At 31.4% G+C, this 18,311-nt stretch overlaps 5 protein-coding genes across 14 annotated transcripts in view; 3 read left to right on the plus strand and 2 right to left on the minus strand.

Moving 5' to 3' along the window:
• LOC108755942 (protein ariadne-2) overlaps positions 1-1,023 on the plus strand; it is a 5,070-nt gene extending 4,047 nt beyond the window's left edge. The window contains exon 8 of the mRNA XM_018499402.1: positions 129-1,023. Coding sequence (XP_018354904.1) covers positions 129-131 — 3 coding nt within the window. The 3' untranslated portion in view covers positions 132-1,023. The remainder of the gene's footprint in view (positions 1-128) is intronic.
• Positions 1,024-2,475: 1,452 nt separating this feature from the next.
• LOC108756015 (collagen type IV alpha-3-binding protein) lies at positions 2,476-7,607 on the plus strand. 3 transcript variants are annotated; one of them, XM_018499554.1, is made up of 9 exons: positions 2,476-2,522; positions 2,706-3,231; positions 3,349-3,468; positions 3,719-3,956; positions 4,152-4,435; positions 6,199-6,366; positions 6,611-7,042; positions 7,124-7,256; positions 7,459-7,607. In XM_018499554.1, the coding sequence occupies exons 2-9, from the start codon at positions 2,959-2,961 to the stop codon at positions 7,584-7,586; spliced, it is 1,776 nt and encodes a 591-aa protein (XP_018355056.1). In that variant the 5' UTR covers positions 2,476-2,522; positions 2,706-2,958; the 3' UTR covers positions 7,587-7,607. The 3 variants fall into 3 exon arrangements, with proteins under 3 accessions (XP_018355056.1, XP_018355055.1, XP_018355054.1); XM_018499553.1 differs by having other exon boundaries at positions 2,482-2,617; XM_018499552.1 differs by having other exon boundaries at positions 2,503-2,522; positions 2,646-3,231.
• A 1,842-nt stretch (positions 7,608-9,449) lies between these two features.
• On the minus strand, positions 9,450-13,315 carry LOC108755726 (actin-related protein 2). 5 transcript variants are annotated; one of them, XM_018498918.1, is made up of 10 exons: positions 13,141-13,315; positions 12,921-13,071; positions 12,660-12,770; positions 12,208-12,225; positions 11,715-11,732; positions 11,097-11,176; positions 10,892-11,027; positions 10,455-10,814; positions 10,087-10,365; positions 9,793-9,963 (listed from the first exon to the last, which is right to left on the minus strand). In XM_018498918.1, exons 2-10 carry the CDS (start codon positions 12,966-12,968, stop codon positions 9,793-9,795), a joined length of 1,221 nt encoding a protein of 406 aa, XP_018354420.1. In that variant the 5' UTR covers positions 12,969-13,071; positions 13,141-13,315. The 5 variants fall into 5 exon arrangements, with proteins under 5 accessions (XP_018354421.1, XP_018354420.1, XP_018354423.1 ...); XM_018498919.1 differs by lacking the exon at positions 13,141-13,315 and having other exon boundaries at positions 9,450-9,963; positions 12,921-12,968; XM_018498921.1 differs by lacking the exons at positions 12,208-12,225; positions 13,141-13,315 and having other exon boundaries at positions 12,921-12,968.
• A 1,821-nt stretch (positions 13,316-15,136) lies between these two features.
• LOC108755737 (6-pyruvoyl tetrahydrobiopterin synthase) overlaps positions 15,137-18,311 on the plus strand; it is a 6,871-nt gene continuing 3,696 nt past the window's right edge. Inside the window, exon 1 of the mRNA XM_018498943.1 lies at positions 15,137-15,197. The gene's annotated coding sequence lies outside the window, so the exon portion shown is untranslated. The remainder of the gene's footprint in view (positions 15,198-18,311) is intronic.
• Positions 16,280-18,311, minus strand: part of LOC108755736 — a 3,065-nt gene continuing 1,033 nt past the window's right edge. For 2 of the 4 annotated variants that reach the window (XM_018498939.1, XM_018498938.1), the window contains 6 exons: positions 18,173-18,272; positions 17,804-17,862; positions 17,424-17,716; positions 17,084-17,349; positions 16,869-16,988; positions 16,280-16,785 (listed from right to left, as the gene is read on the minus strand). In XM_018498939.1, the coding sequence (XP_018354441.1) occupies positions 16,389-16,785; positions 16,869-16,988; positions 17,084-17,349; positions 17,424-17,716; positions 17,804-17,862; positions 18,173-18,272 (1,235 nt within the window). In that variant the 3' untranslated portion in view covers positions 16,280-16,388. The remainder of the gene's footprint in view (positions 16,786-16,868; positions 16,989-17,083; positions 17,350-17,423; positions 17,717-17,803; positions 17,863-18,172; positions 18,273-18,311) is intronic. The other 2 variants (XM_018498942.1, XM_018498941.1) reach the window with 2 other exon arrangements.

Raw genomic sequence — 18,311 nt, forward strand, 5'->3', positions numbered from 1 at the left:
TATATATATGTTTATATATATAAAAGACACGATTGTGTGTTACGTAACTTGTATGAAATTGTTATACGGTATAATTAAGGATAATTATAAGTAGCTCGGTTTTGAAAAAGAATATTTTTGTTTTGTAGTAAGACAATGGAATGCGACAATGTAAAGACTAAAAGGATTTTGTCTGAGTATTATCAGTACAGAAAATAATTTAGCAGCGCCATGTCCTCAATCATTGGTTGAATCTGATATGACATAGAGATTGTAACAATATCATGTACAGTAGTATTGGTTTCACACACAAAGACGAATTTTTTCACGTTTTACCAAAATAATCTTTAGGATAACTTGGCTTATGCGGCGACAAAGACTAGACTTTACTTAAATTCCAAAAATATTATTATCATGACGAAATCGATAAGGAAAGTATTAACCGTATCGATGACTGATTTATCAATGATAAATTCGATGATGAAAGCGTATATCCTTTTCCTAGTCTAAGAGTATTTTTCAAAAGCGCGCCACAACGGAACGCTCCTTTTCCTTTTCTGATTCTATATTCACCCAAGTATACAAAAGACGCAATTCAACAAATAAAGCAATTCAGTAAGCGTTCAATGATTTTTTAAATATGATTGATTCTTATTTTTAATTAATTTATATATTGAATCTGAATATAAAAACCAATCATAATAAAGAATCTGGATAAATAAAAAAAAATGGACTTATATTCTGATACTATAATATCACATACGAAAATACACTACGATAGTATTTTCTTACGCAATATTTTTCGAGAATAAAGCTCCTGAGAACGCTCACTGAGCTTTGTCTGCTGAACGCAGTTATACATTTCTACTGACGCTAATCGCACAGTTCGATAGAAGGCACTGCATAGGCGGTGATACGAAAAGTATCAGAGGACCGTACTACGTCTTTACTGCTGTTCGCGATCCTCTCTCTGAACCTTATTCGAAGTATTGTTAATGCTTAAGATATCTTTACGCCCAATGATCGACTAAAGAAAGAAAGAAACGATAGCCTAATTTAAGTACTCCGGTGCCAAGAGATGACGGTACCATCCCGCCGTGTATATACTACAGAATTAAACGTGAACGTTGAGGAATAGAAGGAGGAACGCGACGGATTTTTTACTTTTGATTTAAACTAGATTTTAAAGAATACATGCAACGATCAAAGATATCCCGCGACACACCTAGCCGTAATCGAACTTACATATTTTCTAAGCTATTTAAAAACAAAACAAGGATTCATCGTACATTATAACTTTTACTTTGCCCTACAAGCGCGAGGAGGGACATAGGTATTGAAAAGTCAGAAAAAATTTCAAAGTTCTTCACGATGTAATAATTAATGTCTCGATAAGAGGAATAAGATCTTTCAACATAAAACTAAGATAACGATAAGATGATAGTTTCCGAGATTGAAAAGGAGAGAGAGCCGAGCGCGAGTGATAAGTCTCTTGATTTGTCTCTCCTTGCATGTAGAACTTCTCGAATGTGCAATGTGGGAAGTAATCATTATCGCATAAGAATATTAAAGTATTTGTATAAATTAATACTAATAATAATAATCATATATATGTATATATATATGTATGTATATATATATATATATATATATATATATACAAATTCAGACAATTTTGTCTTCTCAATCTACATTTTATTGTTAAAAAGATATTCTTTGCTTTTTTTTTTTTAAAGGAATCATTTTATTTGCTCGCCAAGAATGTCCAAGTCCTATCAAGTAAAAAGTACATTAGTATGTATATATTTATTATTTAACCCGTCGAGAATACATCCCTGGTTGAACAAAAGTTTTTTACTGAGAATAAATTTATTTATATTACCATAAGATATATATTCTCCGATATTTCGTAGTAAAAAAAATATAAATATCAAAGGGAAATAAAATACTCTAGTTCGCGAAAGAGAGATTATTCTAACAACTCGAAAGAGTGATGCGCAATATTTAATTACTCACTAAAGATCTCCGAACCGTAATTTTTTTTCAAATTCTCAGTCTCGCATGTATTCGTATGATTCTAAAATGCTGATTGTTTCAGCGTGTTTGAAATCTGAAATCGCTGCGCGCTGGCGCCATTATTATCACGTTGTCGACGGTGCACATTTGAAATTCCAAGATGGCATTAGTCACGTGATTCGATGTGCGGTAGCTGCGGTTTAAGGCCGTGTTTCGCTTGTTTCTACCAATATGGATTTCAATGGATTCCGCCGTCCGCGTACAGCAGATAATGATAATCTCAACTGTTGCGTGAGCGCTCGCTGCTATTGGATGATCCAGGAGAATACACCAAATTGTGTCTGCTAAACACGAACAACTTAGTTCAACACAAAACTTGCTGATTGGTTGGGCTAAGTGAAAAAAATTCCAATCACAACAGTCGTTGTGAGCTGTGAGTGGCTACGCTGCGACCAATAACCACATCAAACCGAACCATGAGATATTTCCTCGTGGTGTAAAGTGCGTATTATTTTCCGCAGCACAAGGTATGTATGAACTACGATTGAAGACTTTACGATAAAACTATTTGATATCATCCTTCTCGTCTCTCTTCCCGACCCATCATATTTAACGCGTACATGTATGTATGCACTTGTGTAGTATACCAGTCATACCAGCACTTCCCTCTCGATTGACGTTTTTACTTGATAAGGGATTTTGGCGTACAGGTTATGTACGACAATTGTCAAAGGCAATGTTTTGAGACGTCTCGTCTCGTCGTGACAATTCGCTGACCCGTTTCACCCGTCCCGTCCGTGAATCTCTGCTCCACCTTCCGCCTGGATCGGAGTCCGGAGTCGTTGTCTTCACGCGCGGCCTTTCCGAGTTAGCAACTCCGTGCTCGCCTTCCAGGCAATGTCAGGAAGTGCACTCTCGGCCGAGCGCTAAATCGTGATTTGTCGCAATCGAGACCCTTTGAGAATGGCCGATGAGCTGGTGGAAACACCACGGGGCCTCAATAACGAGGACACCGAGTGCATCGTCGATGCCGAGATCGACGGCGATGATGATGACTCCGACGGGGTCATAGTTCCAGAACTTCAGGGTACACTATCCAAATGGACAAATTACATACATGGCTGGCAAACTAGATTTATTGTACTCAAAGATGGTACTTTGTCTTATTACAAATCCGAGCAGGACAGTGGATACGGATGTCGCGGTTCGATTAGTTTGTATAAAGCTAATATCAAGGTGAGAGGTCATGCGAGATGAGATATGTCTTAGCAAATATTTATGTTTAACATTGTAACCATAATGACGCAAACAGTGACGACAATAAATCATTACATTAAGTTATCTGTTTAACAGGCACATCAGTTTGACGAATGTAGATTTGATGTGTCCGTAAACGATTGTTTGGTTTGGTATCTAAGGGCAAATAATCCAGAAGAGAAGCAGCGATGGGTAGATGTCTTAAAGTCTTACAAGGTAATGATATAGCGCCGAGACACTTGTCTCCAGATAATAGTTTATTTTTGTTATATTATATTAATAAAAATTATACAATTATTTTAATTAACTATGTGCTAAAGTCTCTTGTCTTAAATATTGCAATCTTTTTTTATTATATACTTTATGTATTTTTATTAAATTTAGTCAAAATATTTGTAAATTAAAATTAAATTCCACCGAAAAAATTTGTGTTCGTTGATTAGTAATTTTTTTTTGTCGCAAATAGTCAGAATCCGGCTATGGAAGCGAGAATAGTCTCAAACGACACGGTAGTGCCATTTCGCTCGTATCAAATACACAATCGACAACGAGTGCCGGTAGCCTTACTAAACGTGGCATTAGAGGATTGAAGGAAAAGTTGGCCGAAATTGAAACGTTTCGAGACATTCTAATCAAGCAGATCGATACTCTGCAGAAGTATTTCGACAATTGTGCAGAAAATGCCAAGAATACTTCTAAGGAAGGTAAAAATAAATTTTAACTTGTAAATTCTTCATATGCTTCTGTCTCTTGTTTCAAATATTCAGAATAAATTTATAATGCAAATTTATGATGTAAATATATAATGCGTAATTTTAAATACATAATTATAATTATTATATGAAATAGATAGGAAAAGCCTTAACATATTTCATTAATTTTGTTGCGATAAATTTCAGAAAAGGTAATCGAGACAATGTTTAATCCAGCCGAACAATCGGTGGATTTCAAAGGGGAAGCGATAACGTTTAAAGCGACCAGTGAAGGAGTATTGGCGACCTTACAGCATTGCGTCGAATTGATGGTACAGCGAGAGGATGCATGGCGCCGTAGATGGGAGAAGGAAGTTGAAAAGAAACGAAAATTGCAAGAACTTTATAAAGCTCTGAAAGATCAAATTGCCATGCATCATAACGGCTCTCCAAGGCCTAGGGTTGTTATACACGGAGGTCCTGATTACGAGGTTGGTTCTTTTTTTTTCACAATCCCATCGCTGTGTATCATTTCAATTTGTATATATGGATTTATGTATATGGACTAATTTATTGTTCTCGGAATTACAATTTCATGCTACCTTACATTACAACCTTACTCTAAATGAAATATTCGTTTTTAAAATCGAAAAGCACGATGTAAATAAATCGTAGCATATGGAATGGAAATCGGGATTGGATCCGAGTTTTATCGAATCCACCGCTTTTTTTCGCACAAAATCATGCGTCATCTTGAATTTCTATTTAGTGAAATTCTTATTTTAGAATTTTTAAGTTATACACAAATATATATACAATATTCATTGTTAATATCAATTGTATATTGCATATACACTTTCATAATATACTGCATAATATAGTATAATAATAAAATAGAAAACAAGTAAAAAATTTAAGAATTAAAAATATTGTTTTGTACGTGGTTCAGCTCTCCAACAATGATATGTGGACATCATGTATCTGCTCAAGTTGTTTGTTCACTATATTATATAATACATTAACAGCATATAATTATCCTTACAATCATTGTGATAGCTTTTAAAAGAAGTAAAAACTAGGGAGATATATGAAATTGATGACTTAAATAAGTATTAGTCTCGCTAGAAAAATATTTTAAACTTTAACCATATTTATACATTTTATTATTATATATAATTATCCATTTTTTTACTATTACTTAGTATTGTTATTTTTGATAATAAGAATTCGTCAGAATTTTCTCTATATCTATTCATATATACAAATGTTCCAAAATTTTATAATAAAAATACAAGTAAATTAAAAAAAAAGTTATACAAGTATTTGCCACTCGTCATGTCAACCAGTAATTTTTTGAAATATAAATGTTAAAAAATTATAGATTATGATTGAACAGTCGTTTTTAACTTTCTATGCAAAAACTATTGCTCGGAACGACAAATGGCAAGTACTTTTACAGCTTATTTTCCCACAAACTTTCTTGCTACAGTATTTTGATTTGCGAATTTTGGCACATTATGTACGAAAATTACTTATAACTTTTTTCTTAAATTCTTTGATCTTTAATCTTTGATCTTTTCTCTTAAATTCTTTTTTATTTCAAATCTGTGAATTTTTTCCTGTCTCAAATATTTTTATATAAATACTTTTATATAAATTTTTATATAAATATTTTATATAAATATTTTTATATAATACTTTTAATAATTACTTATTTATGATAAATCTGTTATAACATCATTGAATGTCTTTGTAGATGACATAAGTAGCGCTTATGTGATAGAAAGTAAGAGAAATGCGTTTCTGGCCATATTTCGCAATTATGAATTAGGTCACTACTTTGGAAATCTTTTACTTGCTTAGTATTCTTCAGACCACCAAAGAGTAAAACTTACGTATTTACTCTTTGTATAAACATTTGTGTATGTTATTTCAATTTTAACATTAAAAAATGAAGTTAAAGATCAAGTTTTATAATGTGAGTCTTAGACTGCGTTCAGAATGCGCGTTATCAGTGCTATTGTGTCGTTGTATCTTTATCATTCGTTGGACGTAAAACAAGGCTAAATAACGTATTAGCATTAATAACGCGCTCTTTGAACACGGCCTTAATTGTACATAGAAAAGCGATATTTAAATGTACATGGAATTTCTTTATGTGTTTATGTTTATAATGAATTATAAATTAAGATTCAGAGAAACAGTAATTTGCATTATAATTTTTTTCAATAACATTTGAAATTTCGTTTTTAAGGAAGGTCCGCATAGTGCTCTTTGCGATGAAGAATTTTACGATGCCGTCGAGACGGGCTTGGACAAAATCGAGGAGGAGAATCAATTAAGGGATCGTTTAAAACAGAAATCTGTCTCAATTTTGACATCCCTCACCACAACAGCATCTACGCATAGGCTATGGCCAGAAGTAATTAGATCTCTTTATATTTTGCATTTTTCTAATTTATCGCAATACTTAGAAATTTTATTCACATATTAATGATTATTAAAAAATTAATTTGTAACATCAATTAATTGTAATATCATTGTGGTATCAGATATACGATAAATAAGTTCCTAACAATGTTAATTCCAAATGTAACAGTAATTGCTAATTATTTATAATTATACATTGTATTAAATTTTTATTATTTCATATTATCAATTTGTAGATAGAAAAAATTACGATGGAACAGCTACATTATGCTCGGCTCGGCGTAGGCGGAGCGGGTGGTTGGCAATTATTCGCCGAAGATGGTGATATGCGGATGTACCGACGGGAGGAGGAGGCCGATGGATTGGTTGTAGATCCTCTCAAAGCGTGTCACGTCGTTAAGGGGGTGACCGGTCACGAAGTCTGTGAAATATTTTTCAGTCCCGAATATAGAAGCGGTTGGGAAGCCACTTTGGAGGACATGGCAATTGTCGAAAACATTTCCAAGGATACACTATTATTTCTGCAAACGCACAAACGTATCTGGCCGGCGAGCCAACGGGACGCGTTGTTCTGGTCGCACATACGTCGTGTATCCGATGATCAGGATCGCGACGCTCATGATTTATGGATAGTCTGCAATCACAGTACTGAACATCCCGATTATCCGGTACGTATTATACGTTTAAAAATATAAAAATTTCTTTGCTTTGAATAAATTTCAACACGTTAAATAAAATTATCGTTGCAGCCAAACGCGGGTAAATGCGTGAGAGTCTACTTGACGGTTTGTCTCGTATGCCAAACATTTATTGATCCTCCGAAGGACGAGGAGGAAATAAAAAGGGAGAACATTACGTGTAAAATAACGTACTGTTCAGTTGGTTAGTATATTGATGTTCAACGATTTAATTGCTTTTATTATATAATTGTCGTAATATATTTAAAACGTCTGTAAAAAAAAAGTTTTGAGAACTTTTATTTTTTCTTTCTGTATCCAAGTATTTATTTAGAATTAATGAAAATATTAGAAGTATATATCCTGGTTTTTTTTTTCATGCACTTATATTTTGATTTAAATTTTAGTAAATCCAGGTGGATGGGCTCCAGCGTCTGTTTTACGAGCCGTTTACAAGAGAGAATATCCAAAGTTCCTTAAGCGTTTCACGAACTTTTGTATCGATCAATGCAAGAATAAGCCGATCACATTTTAAATGTGAACTGATATGAAAAAAGAAAAAATTTCAATGTTTTCCATCCAATTCCTTATTCACTATTTCGAAGTGTCTTCACATGATTATTGTAAAAACAAGTTTGTATTGTTACATACTGTAGGAATTATAGAACGGCCATTACAATGTAAGTGAAACCGTTTTGTATATTACCTTTTTCTTTTTTTATTTGCTTAAAATAATGAACTTATATAGCTTACGAATTGAAGGAGACGAACCGTTATATTAAAAGCCATTTATGATATAAGTGAGTGTATAACAATTATATACACTTGGACAAAGAACTTCGATTGAAGCACGCGTGGCTGCAGCACCATTTACAGATTATCCTTTTTCTCTTTGTATAACAGCCTATTATTTGTTATACAGTAATATGGGGCATTTTTTCGTTATCCAACCAGAAGCGAGACTACCTTTGTTTTCAGGAATCAGAAGATGACTATTTCTGGTTGCATAACGAAAAAACGCCAATACTGTCGCATAATCCAATTGTACAAATCTTTAACAAAAATTGGATACATATACATTTATCTCTTGTTACACATTACAATCTAATTAAACGCTAAATTGTATCATATCAAATTATACTGTTATTTTTATTCGTACATAAAAATGTGTACATGCTATACGATATAAAGGTCACATGGAAAAACATAATAAAGACTGTTGTAGATTTATTGTATGAAATAACAATCGTTTCCACATCATGCCGTTCATCAACCTTTTATCTTACACAATAAAAACGTGGAATTTCTTTGTGTAATACATTTATTTCTATCAAATGAAATTTAAGAAATTATTCTATATTTTACACACACACACACACAAAATTCCAAAATTCTTCATCTCTTCCAATTTATATATTTTACCAGATAATTTTAATTAAAAAATTTTAATTTTTAGAGAATGTATACTTTTTATAGTATTAGATTTTGTGTAATAAATGTCCAATTTATAAACTTTACTATTTGTTAAGGAAAGGTAAATATTTCTTCTTACAGAAAATAACATAATTTAGTGAAAGTAGATTATAAAATGATTATAAAAATGTTATTCTCTACACATGTTGTATAAAAGGATATCTAAACGTAAAAGCATTATATCATAAGACTTTTTATATGTTGCATGAAATAATTATATTATATATTCTTGTATAAATTATAATGAACGATAATAGATTGATTGAAATTAAATAATCGCAGACTTGTATGTAAATGTTACACGAAAAATAAACATAAACAAGTGATAATATGAAAACTAGATTAAAATCATTGTATTGTAAAATATTTTGCAATATACGTATAATCATAAAATTAAAATTTCATCGCTGTTTTTATTCTAGTTCTATGCATTATTGTTTAGTAGATTGTATAAAATAAAAAACAGTTGTAAATATCTTAACATTTCATATATATAAAAATCCAACTATTTAATTTCAAACAGTTTTTAATCAACAGATTAATGACTATTAATTCATGTTTTATATATACATGTATATATATAAAAAGTTTCATAACATATATGTATATGAGAAAAATGGACTTCAAATATAAAGTCACACGGCGATCTTGCAGATTTTTACATATTACTATAATAGAAAGGCAAATAGTTTTACATTGAACAAAATCATTTTTACAATTTCAATTATATTTACACTTTTCAAAGAAAAGTTTGACAAATACAGGGAAACAGGAATGAAGTTTTCATTAGGTAACACGTAAGTAACAATAAAAATTAATCGATATGTTGAATGTTTACCTGAGAGCTGTATAAATACATATTAAATGCAACATCGTTTTATATCTGACTGATAAAATATTTTTAACGAATCTGAAATATGACAGAGTCACGAATTTAATTTCATTAAATTAATACTTAATGTTCACATTTAATGTTTTACCGAAACCACGATATTTGGCTGTATCTTCTTCAAAACTTTTTATCTTTGTCGTATCTTATTTGAAATTATATCACATTTAATAACCAAAAAATACATGAGTTTACTAGAGTTCAATATCAAACAGCTAGTAAATCTTTTAAAGTTGGTTTAAAGTACTTTTTTACAATTATATAACAAATTATAAAACTGCTGCGCAAGTCTAACTAAAGTCAAGAACGTTTTTTTTAAGTATAAAAAACGCTTGATTGTTAAAAATTTTGTAGCCTATATTTGTGTATATGACTTTCTTTATGATTCGTAGGAGCCTAATTTCTTTAGTACACTAAGACCCTTCTCTTCATACTCCTCCCGTGTTATCCATACAGAATCTCGATCTTTCGTTATTTCCGCTAGTACAGCACCACCCATGAAAACCATGTCTTTACGTCGAGGTGAGTCTTCAATTTTTATCTTAAATTTCTATAAAAATATACGTAACATAAAGCATCTGCAGTACATATATACATGTACATATACATACATACATCCACACACACACACACACACACACACTGAGTATTGTTAATCATATGACATACTTACATTCAATTTAGTGGTATCATTCTTTAATACTCTTTGTAGATAAAGTTGCTTAATTTCTCGTTCAAGCCTGGATGGAAGCCCTGGATACATTGTACTACCTCCGCTCAAAACGATGTGTTTGTACAGTTCGCTTCTGATATCGATATCAGCTGCTTGAATTGTGCTAAATACCAGCTCAGCTATTCCTTGCGCTTCGACGTTAATCAAATGAGGCTGAAAAAGCGCTTCTGGCGCCGCAAATCTTTCACCGCCTACTTTGATAACACGACCATCAGGAAGCTGAAAATGTTATATAAAATAATTTGCACAACTTAATTTAAATCATTTTAAATATTAATAAAATTATATATACATGATATTTTACTTACAGTATAGGATTCCACTAATACAGTGGTTTCAAGAGCCAATTTCTCTTCCGTTTCTATATTGTAACCAATGTAACATAGTTTCTCCTTCAACATTCGAACAGTTTCAAAATCAGCCGAATGATTGAAAGCGTAACCGCGCAGTAGCAGCAATTTAATTAGATACATTGTAATATCACGTCCGGCTATGTCTAACCGTCTGGTCAAATGTGGCAAAGCATACTCTTCGAATACGGGACAAATGTGCGTAACACCATCACCGGAATCCACAACGACACCGCTAATCAATCCTTGAGCGTATAATGTCAGTACTGCCTGAATCGCAATGTACGTCCCAGCGAAACCGTACTTCTCAAACATCACCTGGAATAATATCAAGATTCATTAAGATTTCTATTATATAACTTTATTTTAACTTTCTTTGGATTGCACAATGTTACCTCTATCATCTTTTCTCTATTCGTTATAGGATTCATTGGTGGCTCGGTTAACAGAATTTTACATTCTTTAGGGTTAATATTCATTTTCTCTTTGCCAAAGGTGTAATCCCACACGTGACACATGTCTTCCCAGTTTCTGTTAAACATTAATTATGTTACAACGAGATTCATCAAACAAAATATCTGATCTGAGATATAAACATACCTAACAATCCCATTTTGCATTGGATAACTTATCTCTAACATAGAACGAAGTTTACTTGCTTCATCGCCAACCATTAAGTCCTGTGAGACAATAATATGATTATCAAATCTCTGCATGCATCATCAACATATACTATGTTGATTTTATTATGACGCGCGATATTACTATTTTATTATATAGTAAGTATATTTGTAAAATTCTAAATATTTAAATACTAACTACGTAAATATCCAAAAAGTATATAACAAAATTTTTTATTACATGTGATAGAAAGAAAATTGAAGTAATTCCTGGTACATGAAATTTGGTATTAGATTAGATTAGATAAATATCAGATAAACATTTATGAAATTATCCTTTTGTATACTAATATTAAAAATATATAATTAACACAGCAATCATAATATGTTACTTTTGCGAGACTCAGACTATAGAATTTGTATCAGGAAAGTATACTGTGTTAAATCAGTTCCCAAATGTGTATACCTAAGCACTTTGGAAAAAGTTTGTCGGATTATATGATACTACTCCCACACCTACAGTCGAAAAAAAAGTCTTCTTCATTAAAACACTGATGTAAAGGATGTATATAGCACCAAAAAAGTACAATAAACTTACAGGCATGTTAAGCACATCCTACGAGAGCAAATGTAAGCACACAAATATATTAGATAATTATAGGAAGAGTATAGCATGTACATAAGTACCAACACAATTGCAGATAAACGACATTATTCTAACATATTAGTAAAGACACATCTTGCTTTGTCAAAACAGACATATTTATGTCGAATAAAAAATTTGTAAGATCTCTCGCAAGAAAAACATTATATCCAATACAATAAATTTATTGAGTACAATATAAAATCACTCACTTAACGATAATATTATAGCTCCAAGAAATTGTGAATAAATTCATTGAATAATTAAATGAATAATGTTCATCTTACATTTCAAATACATATTCCCTTTCGGTTAGTAAACGTCATTAGCCTCTCAAACTGTGACTTTTATTTACATCAGTGGACAAGCACATAGATTATTTTCAGTCGGACTTAAGCACTAGGGGGGCAGGGAGAGCACACGATGTAATACTATATAATAGACTTACACGAACGCAATATTCTTGCTGAAAATATAATTGTTCTTATTAATCGTCTAAATATTGATAAACACGCTCAAGCAATGTAAAGCTTAAAATATCATAGACTTTATATACAACTCGAACAATATACAAAAAGATACATCTCTTAGAGCTTTTCGTAAATATAATATATACTTCTCATCTTTCGTACAATTCCATAAATTGATTACAGTCAAAATCGAGATTCGCTTTACATTTATAAATGTAACTGTTGTATCATTTGCTTTACGTACATTAACTTTTATGATAATTTAAATAATCAAGTATCAATGGATTGATAATCATCAATATCAGTAAATCAAACGTCAACTATTAGGGCAGTTGTATTGAGATAAAATAAAAATGCAGTTACTGGCCCCGTGTCCTTGCATACAAGCTCGCGCGCGAGCCTGAAGCAACAAACGTAAGTACCTACATACCTTGACGTCGATATCGCCTATTTTGTTGACAGCTCTGATTATTGGTCGTCCGACTATAGACGGGAATATGTGGGCCGGGAAGTTTGCGCCGGCATACCCGCACTTGACAAACTGCAATGAAAAACTGCATCGGTGCCAGAAATATGTAAAAGTATCCGATCGTGCTTTTGAAGCGCGTGTCTAACTCAGAGCATCCTCTCTTAATTAAGAGATTAAAAATGAGGCCCTTGCGCGAGGGAAATGGGAGACGAGCGGCCTTACCCCGGTACCATTGTCACAGACAATGATTTTCCTTCCTTTGCTGTCCATCTCGATCTCGAAGAGTTACGTATCTCGTCAAAAGAATATTTCTCTATCTGTCACAATCCTTTAGACAATTCTCATATCGCCAGCTCCATCGAGTGACTAATACCTGCGGATGTTTACAGGGCGTTACCGGTGTGTAACACCAAAGCGACAGACGTTACTCTCGACCAGTTACCGTTTCGTATCACAGTCAAAGAATTTGCGCGAAGGGTAGCGAAATCCAGTGCAAAAAAAAGAAAGGGAGGGGGAAAAAGGGTAAAATCGACGTCTTCGAACGTAAATTTGCTCAACGCGCACGACGAACAACGGCGGCGGGCGGACCAACAGATCCGAACAGATCCGAGTAAACTCAAACCGCAAGCTTCGTTGCGAGAGAAAAAACAGACCTCCCTCGACTCAAGCGGCAAGCGAATCCGTCAATCACAGTCGAGAACACGCGAACTCCCGAGAGACAGCCAATAGCTAGGCTGCCGTTTCGAGACTCTCGGCTATGATTGGTCGACGAGCTTGCTGCTCGTTATGCCGAGCCAATGACACGCGAGCTTGTGTTAAAAGTCCCATGCGGTCAACTTTAGGTTTATTCCTTATATATAAATGGGGGAAATTCTTTCCACATTTGAAATGAAATACATATTTATAATTAGATAATTATATATAAACATTAGAGAAAGAAAAGAAAAATTAACATGTTAAAAAATTCAAAACTAATCTGATAAGTTTATTTTCTATAGCAAAACTATATTTGTATTTTTAATTTTTTTTTCTTTTCCAACGTCTAATTATACTGTTATACCCGTATTCATAGTCCTTCCTTGAGAAATGAAGATTCCTTGTTTCTTATTTCACATTTTATAAACTTTCCTTGACCAAATAAGAAGTCTTATTAACTTCCTTTTCTCAAGGGAGGTTACAAGTTTTCTTGAGGAGGAAATATAGCCTTCATAACTAAGCAAACCTCCAAATTTATTTTGTCACACCGATCTTTTTACTTTCAATAGTTTTTAATTTAGATCTGTCGCATTGATAATTATTTTCGACAACTTTTTTTTTTGGAAATAAACTGTGCCAAAAGTATTTTCTCTTTATCCGTATAATAAGCACTATGGTGAATTCGATTGGAAGCACTGATGCATATTAAAGCCGTTGTAATTTAATTTTAATATAAAAATAAATATCTCGAATTGTGAACATATTTTATCTAATAGTGCAATAAAATGTATTGAGTATTTCACGATTTAATACATTTTTATGTTTATTTTTATATATATTTACGTTATTTTGTGTATGTATAGCGGTTTTAATGTGCATCAGTGTTCAATGAATGCGTCCAATCAAATTCGTTATTAGTTTTATTTTTGTTCATTATTGTTGCAAAATACTTAATCACGATTTAATCAACAATATCTTTATAATCTTTGTTATTCGTAATTCACGATATTAGGTTTACATTTATCGCATATTATGACATGCTGTCTTTAGTAGGTTACTAAAATCCCTAAAATATTCCTTCTTTCGAGAAGGCAGACTTGAGATCAGTTTATGGGTGCATCCAGAAGTACGACTGCTCAATGACCTCTTTTACCTGTTTGATTTACATTTTTAGATCTAATGGAATATGCTAAATGCAAGAGTTTACTGAGCGCTCAGTGAGCACCTTATTAAAACAAGGAGGCCTTGAAAAATCGAGAAATCCTTCATAGAGGCTTCCTCCATCTTTAAAATAAGGAAGGACTATGAATATGGATGTTAATTTTGGATGCTAGAGGTCTTTTTTCTGTGGCTGAACTAGGAATCTATTCTGTATCTTGAAACGAGGTAAAAATTACAAAAGTGAGCAAATTTACTAAAATACTGATAATTTCATTGGTCAACACCTAGTAAATTTGCTTACTTTTATAATTTTTACCTTGTTTGAAGATACAGAATCGACTCCCTAGTGTACACTTTTGGAACTTGAAGTGAGATAGAGTATATGTTTGATATTTATTGAAAGTGAAAAAGAGAGCTAATGCAGTCTGGAGGAATAGAAAACAGACCATAGAACTGCCGGAAGTTCAATACGGTGCAGCTACAAAAAGCTTTCAAATGCTCCGAAATGCTCCGAATTTCTATGATGCAAAGTGCGGACTGCAGAGTAGATTAAATTTAGTTTAGGTTAGGGTTCAAGGCACTGTTACGTGAAACTGACGTGAACGCGTCAGGCGTCTACGTAATAGATTCGTGCGTCTACAGGTGAATAAATTTTAACAGATTCGATTTTTTTTAAATATAATTCGAATATTTACAAATGTAGAGGATTGGATAACCACCCCATAAGGATGTAAGGGGAAAATTTCTGTTCGTGGGCATGAAATATTTAATATAATATTGGAGCACAAACGATGATTCTAACCATTAATCGCGCGACGCATAATTTTTTTTTACGTTAATTGGAAGTATAATATATACAATATTGCAAATATGGGCAATCGTAAATATTTATTTTAAAAAAATTTCTGATGAGTGATAAAAATCATCTTCAATCTTGTTATACATAAAAGTATCGACGTATATGTATATTCCACAATAAAATATTATAAGTAGTTTCAAAATAAAATCGAATATGTATAAGAAATCTGTTTACTTGAGTATTTATCAGCATTTTGACTTCGTCACAAATATCAAATATGATCCACACTGTTAGAAATGTTCTAAAATTTCATTAACTTTTAATTTAGTTATATAATTTGAACTTAATTTTATAACGTTACATTAAATTTAATGTATTTATAACTAAAAAGTATATTTGTAACATAAAATTTAATAATGTATTTTTCATGAAAATTTATAAAATTTATGTATTTTCCATATAATTGTATTAAAATTACATTAAATTTTATAAATTTAATGTACACATTCATTACATTTAAATAACTACTGTAACTTAATTTTTAATTAATGCATTTATTAAATTTAAATTTCGTTCATAACCACGAGCTTCATTTATATGTAAAGGAAGTTCGTGGTTACATTTCTAATAATGTACATTTATGTATATATACTATTAAAAATTTTATGATATTTAATATACTTTTAAGTTAGACAATTTGAAATTAATTTCATGACATTACATTAAATTTAATGTATTATATTTATAACTAAAAAGTATATTTGTGTACATGTATTATACATAAAATTTTATATATTTTTCATGAAAATTTATGAAATTTAATTTAACTTTTAATACAAACTGTAACTAAAAGTTAAATCATTTATTACTTTTAATTTTGTTCATAATCACGAGCTTCATTTACATGTAAAGGAAACTCGTGCTTTCATTTCTAACATACTGCACAGAAGCTTCCTGCAATATTGCTAGAACGTTGCAATGTTGTTACAATATTGCTGGAATCAAATTCGTGCTGTATAGGATCAATAAAATTTCTAAATCATGGTTGCAACTTGCTTGCTTACGGTAAATTGATAATAAATTTCATTCAAATCAAGCGCGTCATAGCGTAATTCATTTAAGGGCTTTATGCTTTCACACGTCAACATATTTATAACGCCTGGAGGTATCCCAGATGACAAAAACAGGTTGCAATACTCTATTATATTGCATGAATTTGCGGAACATATCACGACGACGGAATTGCCGATTATTAAACTCTGTGTCAATTTGCGAAACAGATTTGTTTCTTTCTTCTCCACAAGCGTGATGACACCTTTCGGTTTACGGGTTCTTACCACCAAGGATCGTCCACTTTGAGGCTGCAATGAATTCTTATACCAGAGTGGAAATTTTATCCATTTGAATACTATTTCCGACAATTCGGGTTTACTAAAAAAAAAAAGAAAAAAAAACAGCAAAAGATAAGATAAAATATGCACAAGAGATACAATAATTTTATTAGTTTGAGATACCTAATGTATTCCAGTAAAAATGCGAACTTGGATAATATTTGCGTTCTGGATTCAGTGGATAGCTCACTCCAGATTTTGAACCCTTTTTTAGCTGATGCAAAACATCTGCTCATATCATCTCTAGAATAATATAAAATTGAAAATTTATTAGAAATCATTATTGAATTTTTTAAATTTAACATTTATCATTGGTTGAAATTAGGCAAGATATATACTTTGTTGCATTCGCCCTTAGTATATTATTATGTAACCAATAAGTATTTTGTATAGGCTTTTGCCATGTACCGTCATAAAACATATAATTATAAATCGGATTTGCGGGTACAGGCTTTTTTTTCGAACATATTGGCTTTATCATGTTTACTATGCAACGCTCATCATTAATATTGAAATTACACAGTGGACTCTTGTACATTTCGATATAAGGTATAACTATCATCGTCTCATAGAAATCCAGCATATTTATTAGGACAATATTTCTCTGTTAAAAAGAAAAATCATTAACGTTTGAAAACAATTTGATAATACTATGCTATACAATTTAAATATGCATACATCTAAGGATGTTGCTAAATTTTTTGCAGCTGCAATATCTTCAGACCATATGGATGTTACGTTTATTATACAAGATATAGCAGGTGTAAGTAATTCTTGCTTAGATTTAAATACACGAATAACATCAGTGGAATTGCTAAAAACTTCATTCATAAGTGACAAAAAATTGCATTCTATTGATTCTGATACCCATATTTTACTTAAGTATTTTCGAGTGTTTTCTGATAGCTTTAAAGATTTAATAACTGCATATAAATCCGAATCGTCTAGGACTATTATTTCAATGGTCTGATCTATATATAAAATTTAAAACAATTTTATTAAAGGCGAAAGTGTATTTTTAAATTAAACCTTAAATCTGTTAAAAATGTTTCTCTTACGTGAAAGTAGCTCTTTATACGTGTTATTATATAGATCATTATCTGCCAATGAATTTGTGCTAAAATATAAAATAATATCAAATTATTTCGAAAGTCTTGAGATACATTTTTAATTCAAAATTCATTAAATTTTTAAAATAAAGCATGGAACAAGAGAAAAATTGTTGATTATATTAGAGCTATTTTCGTAATAAAATTTATAAAATAATATATAAAGATTTTTGTAATGCTCTCTCTATAAAACACAAGACGAACGTGTGTAATAATATTCACAATAATTTTAACACAAAAAGAAAATATGGATCGATTAATATATTTAATAAGTATAAATATATTTAATAATAGAATAAATTTCAATTAGATAATTACATGATGCAAGTTTCCAAAAAATATTGTACATCATCCCTTGCGCAAAAATTAAGAAGTGTTAGTATTAACGTCCAAATAACTTCTTGTTTAGCTTGCTTTTCTAAAAAAAAAAAAAAAAAAAAAAAAATTAAGGAAAAAA

This window comes from Trachymyrmex septentrionalis, unplaced genomic scaffold (genome assembly GCF_001594115.1).
Source record: "Trachymyrmex septentrionalis isolate Tsep2-gDNA-1 unplaced genomic scaffold, Tsep1.0 scaffold9, whole genome shotgun sequence".
NCBI lineage: Eukaryota > Metazoa > Arthropoda > Insecta > Hymenoptera > Formicidae > Trachymyrmex > Trachymyrmex septentrionalis.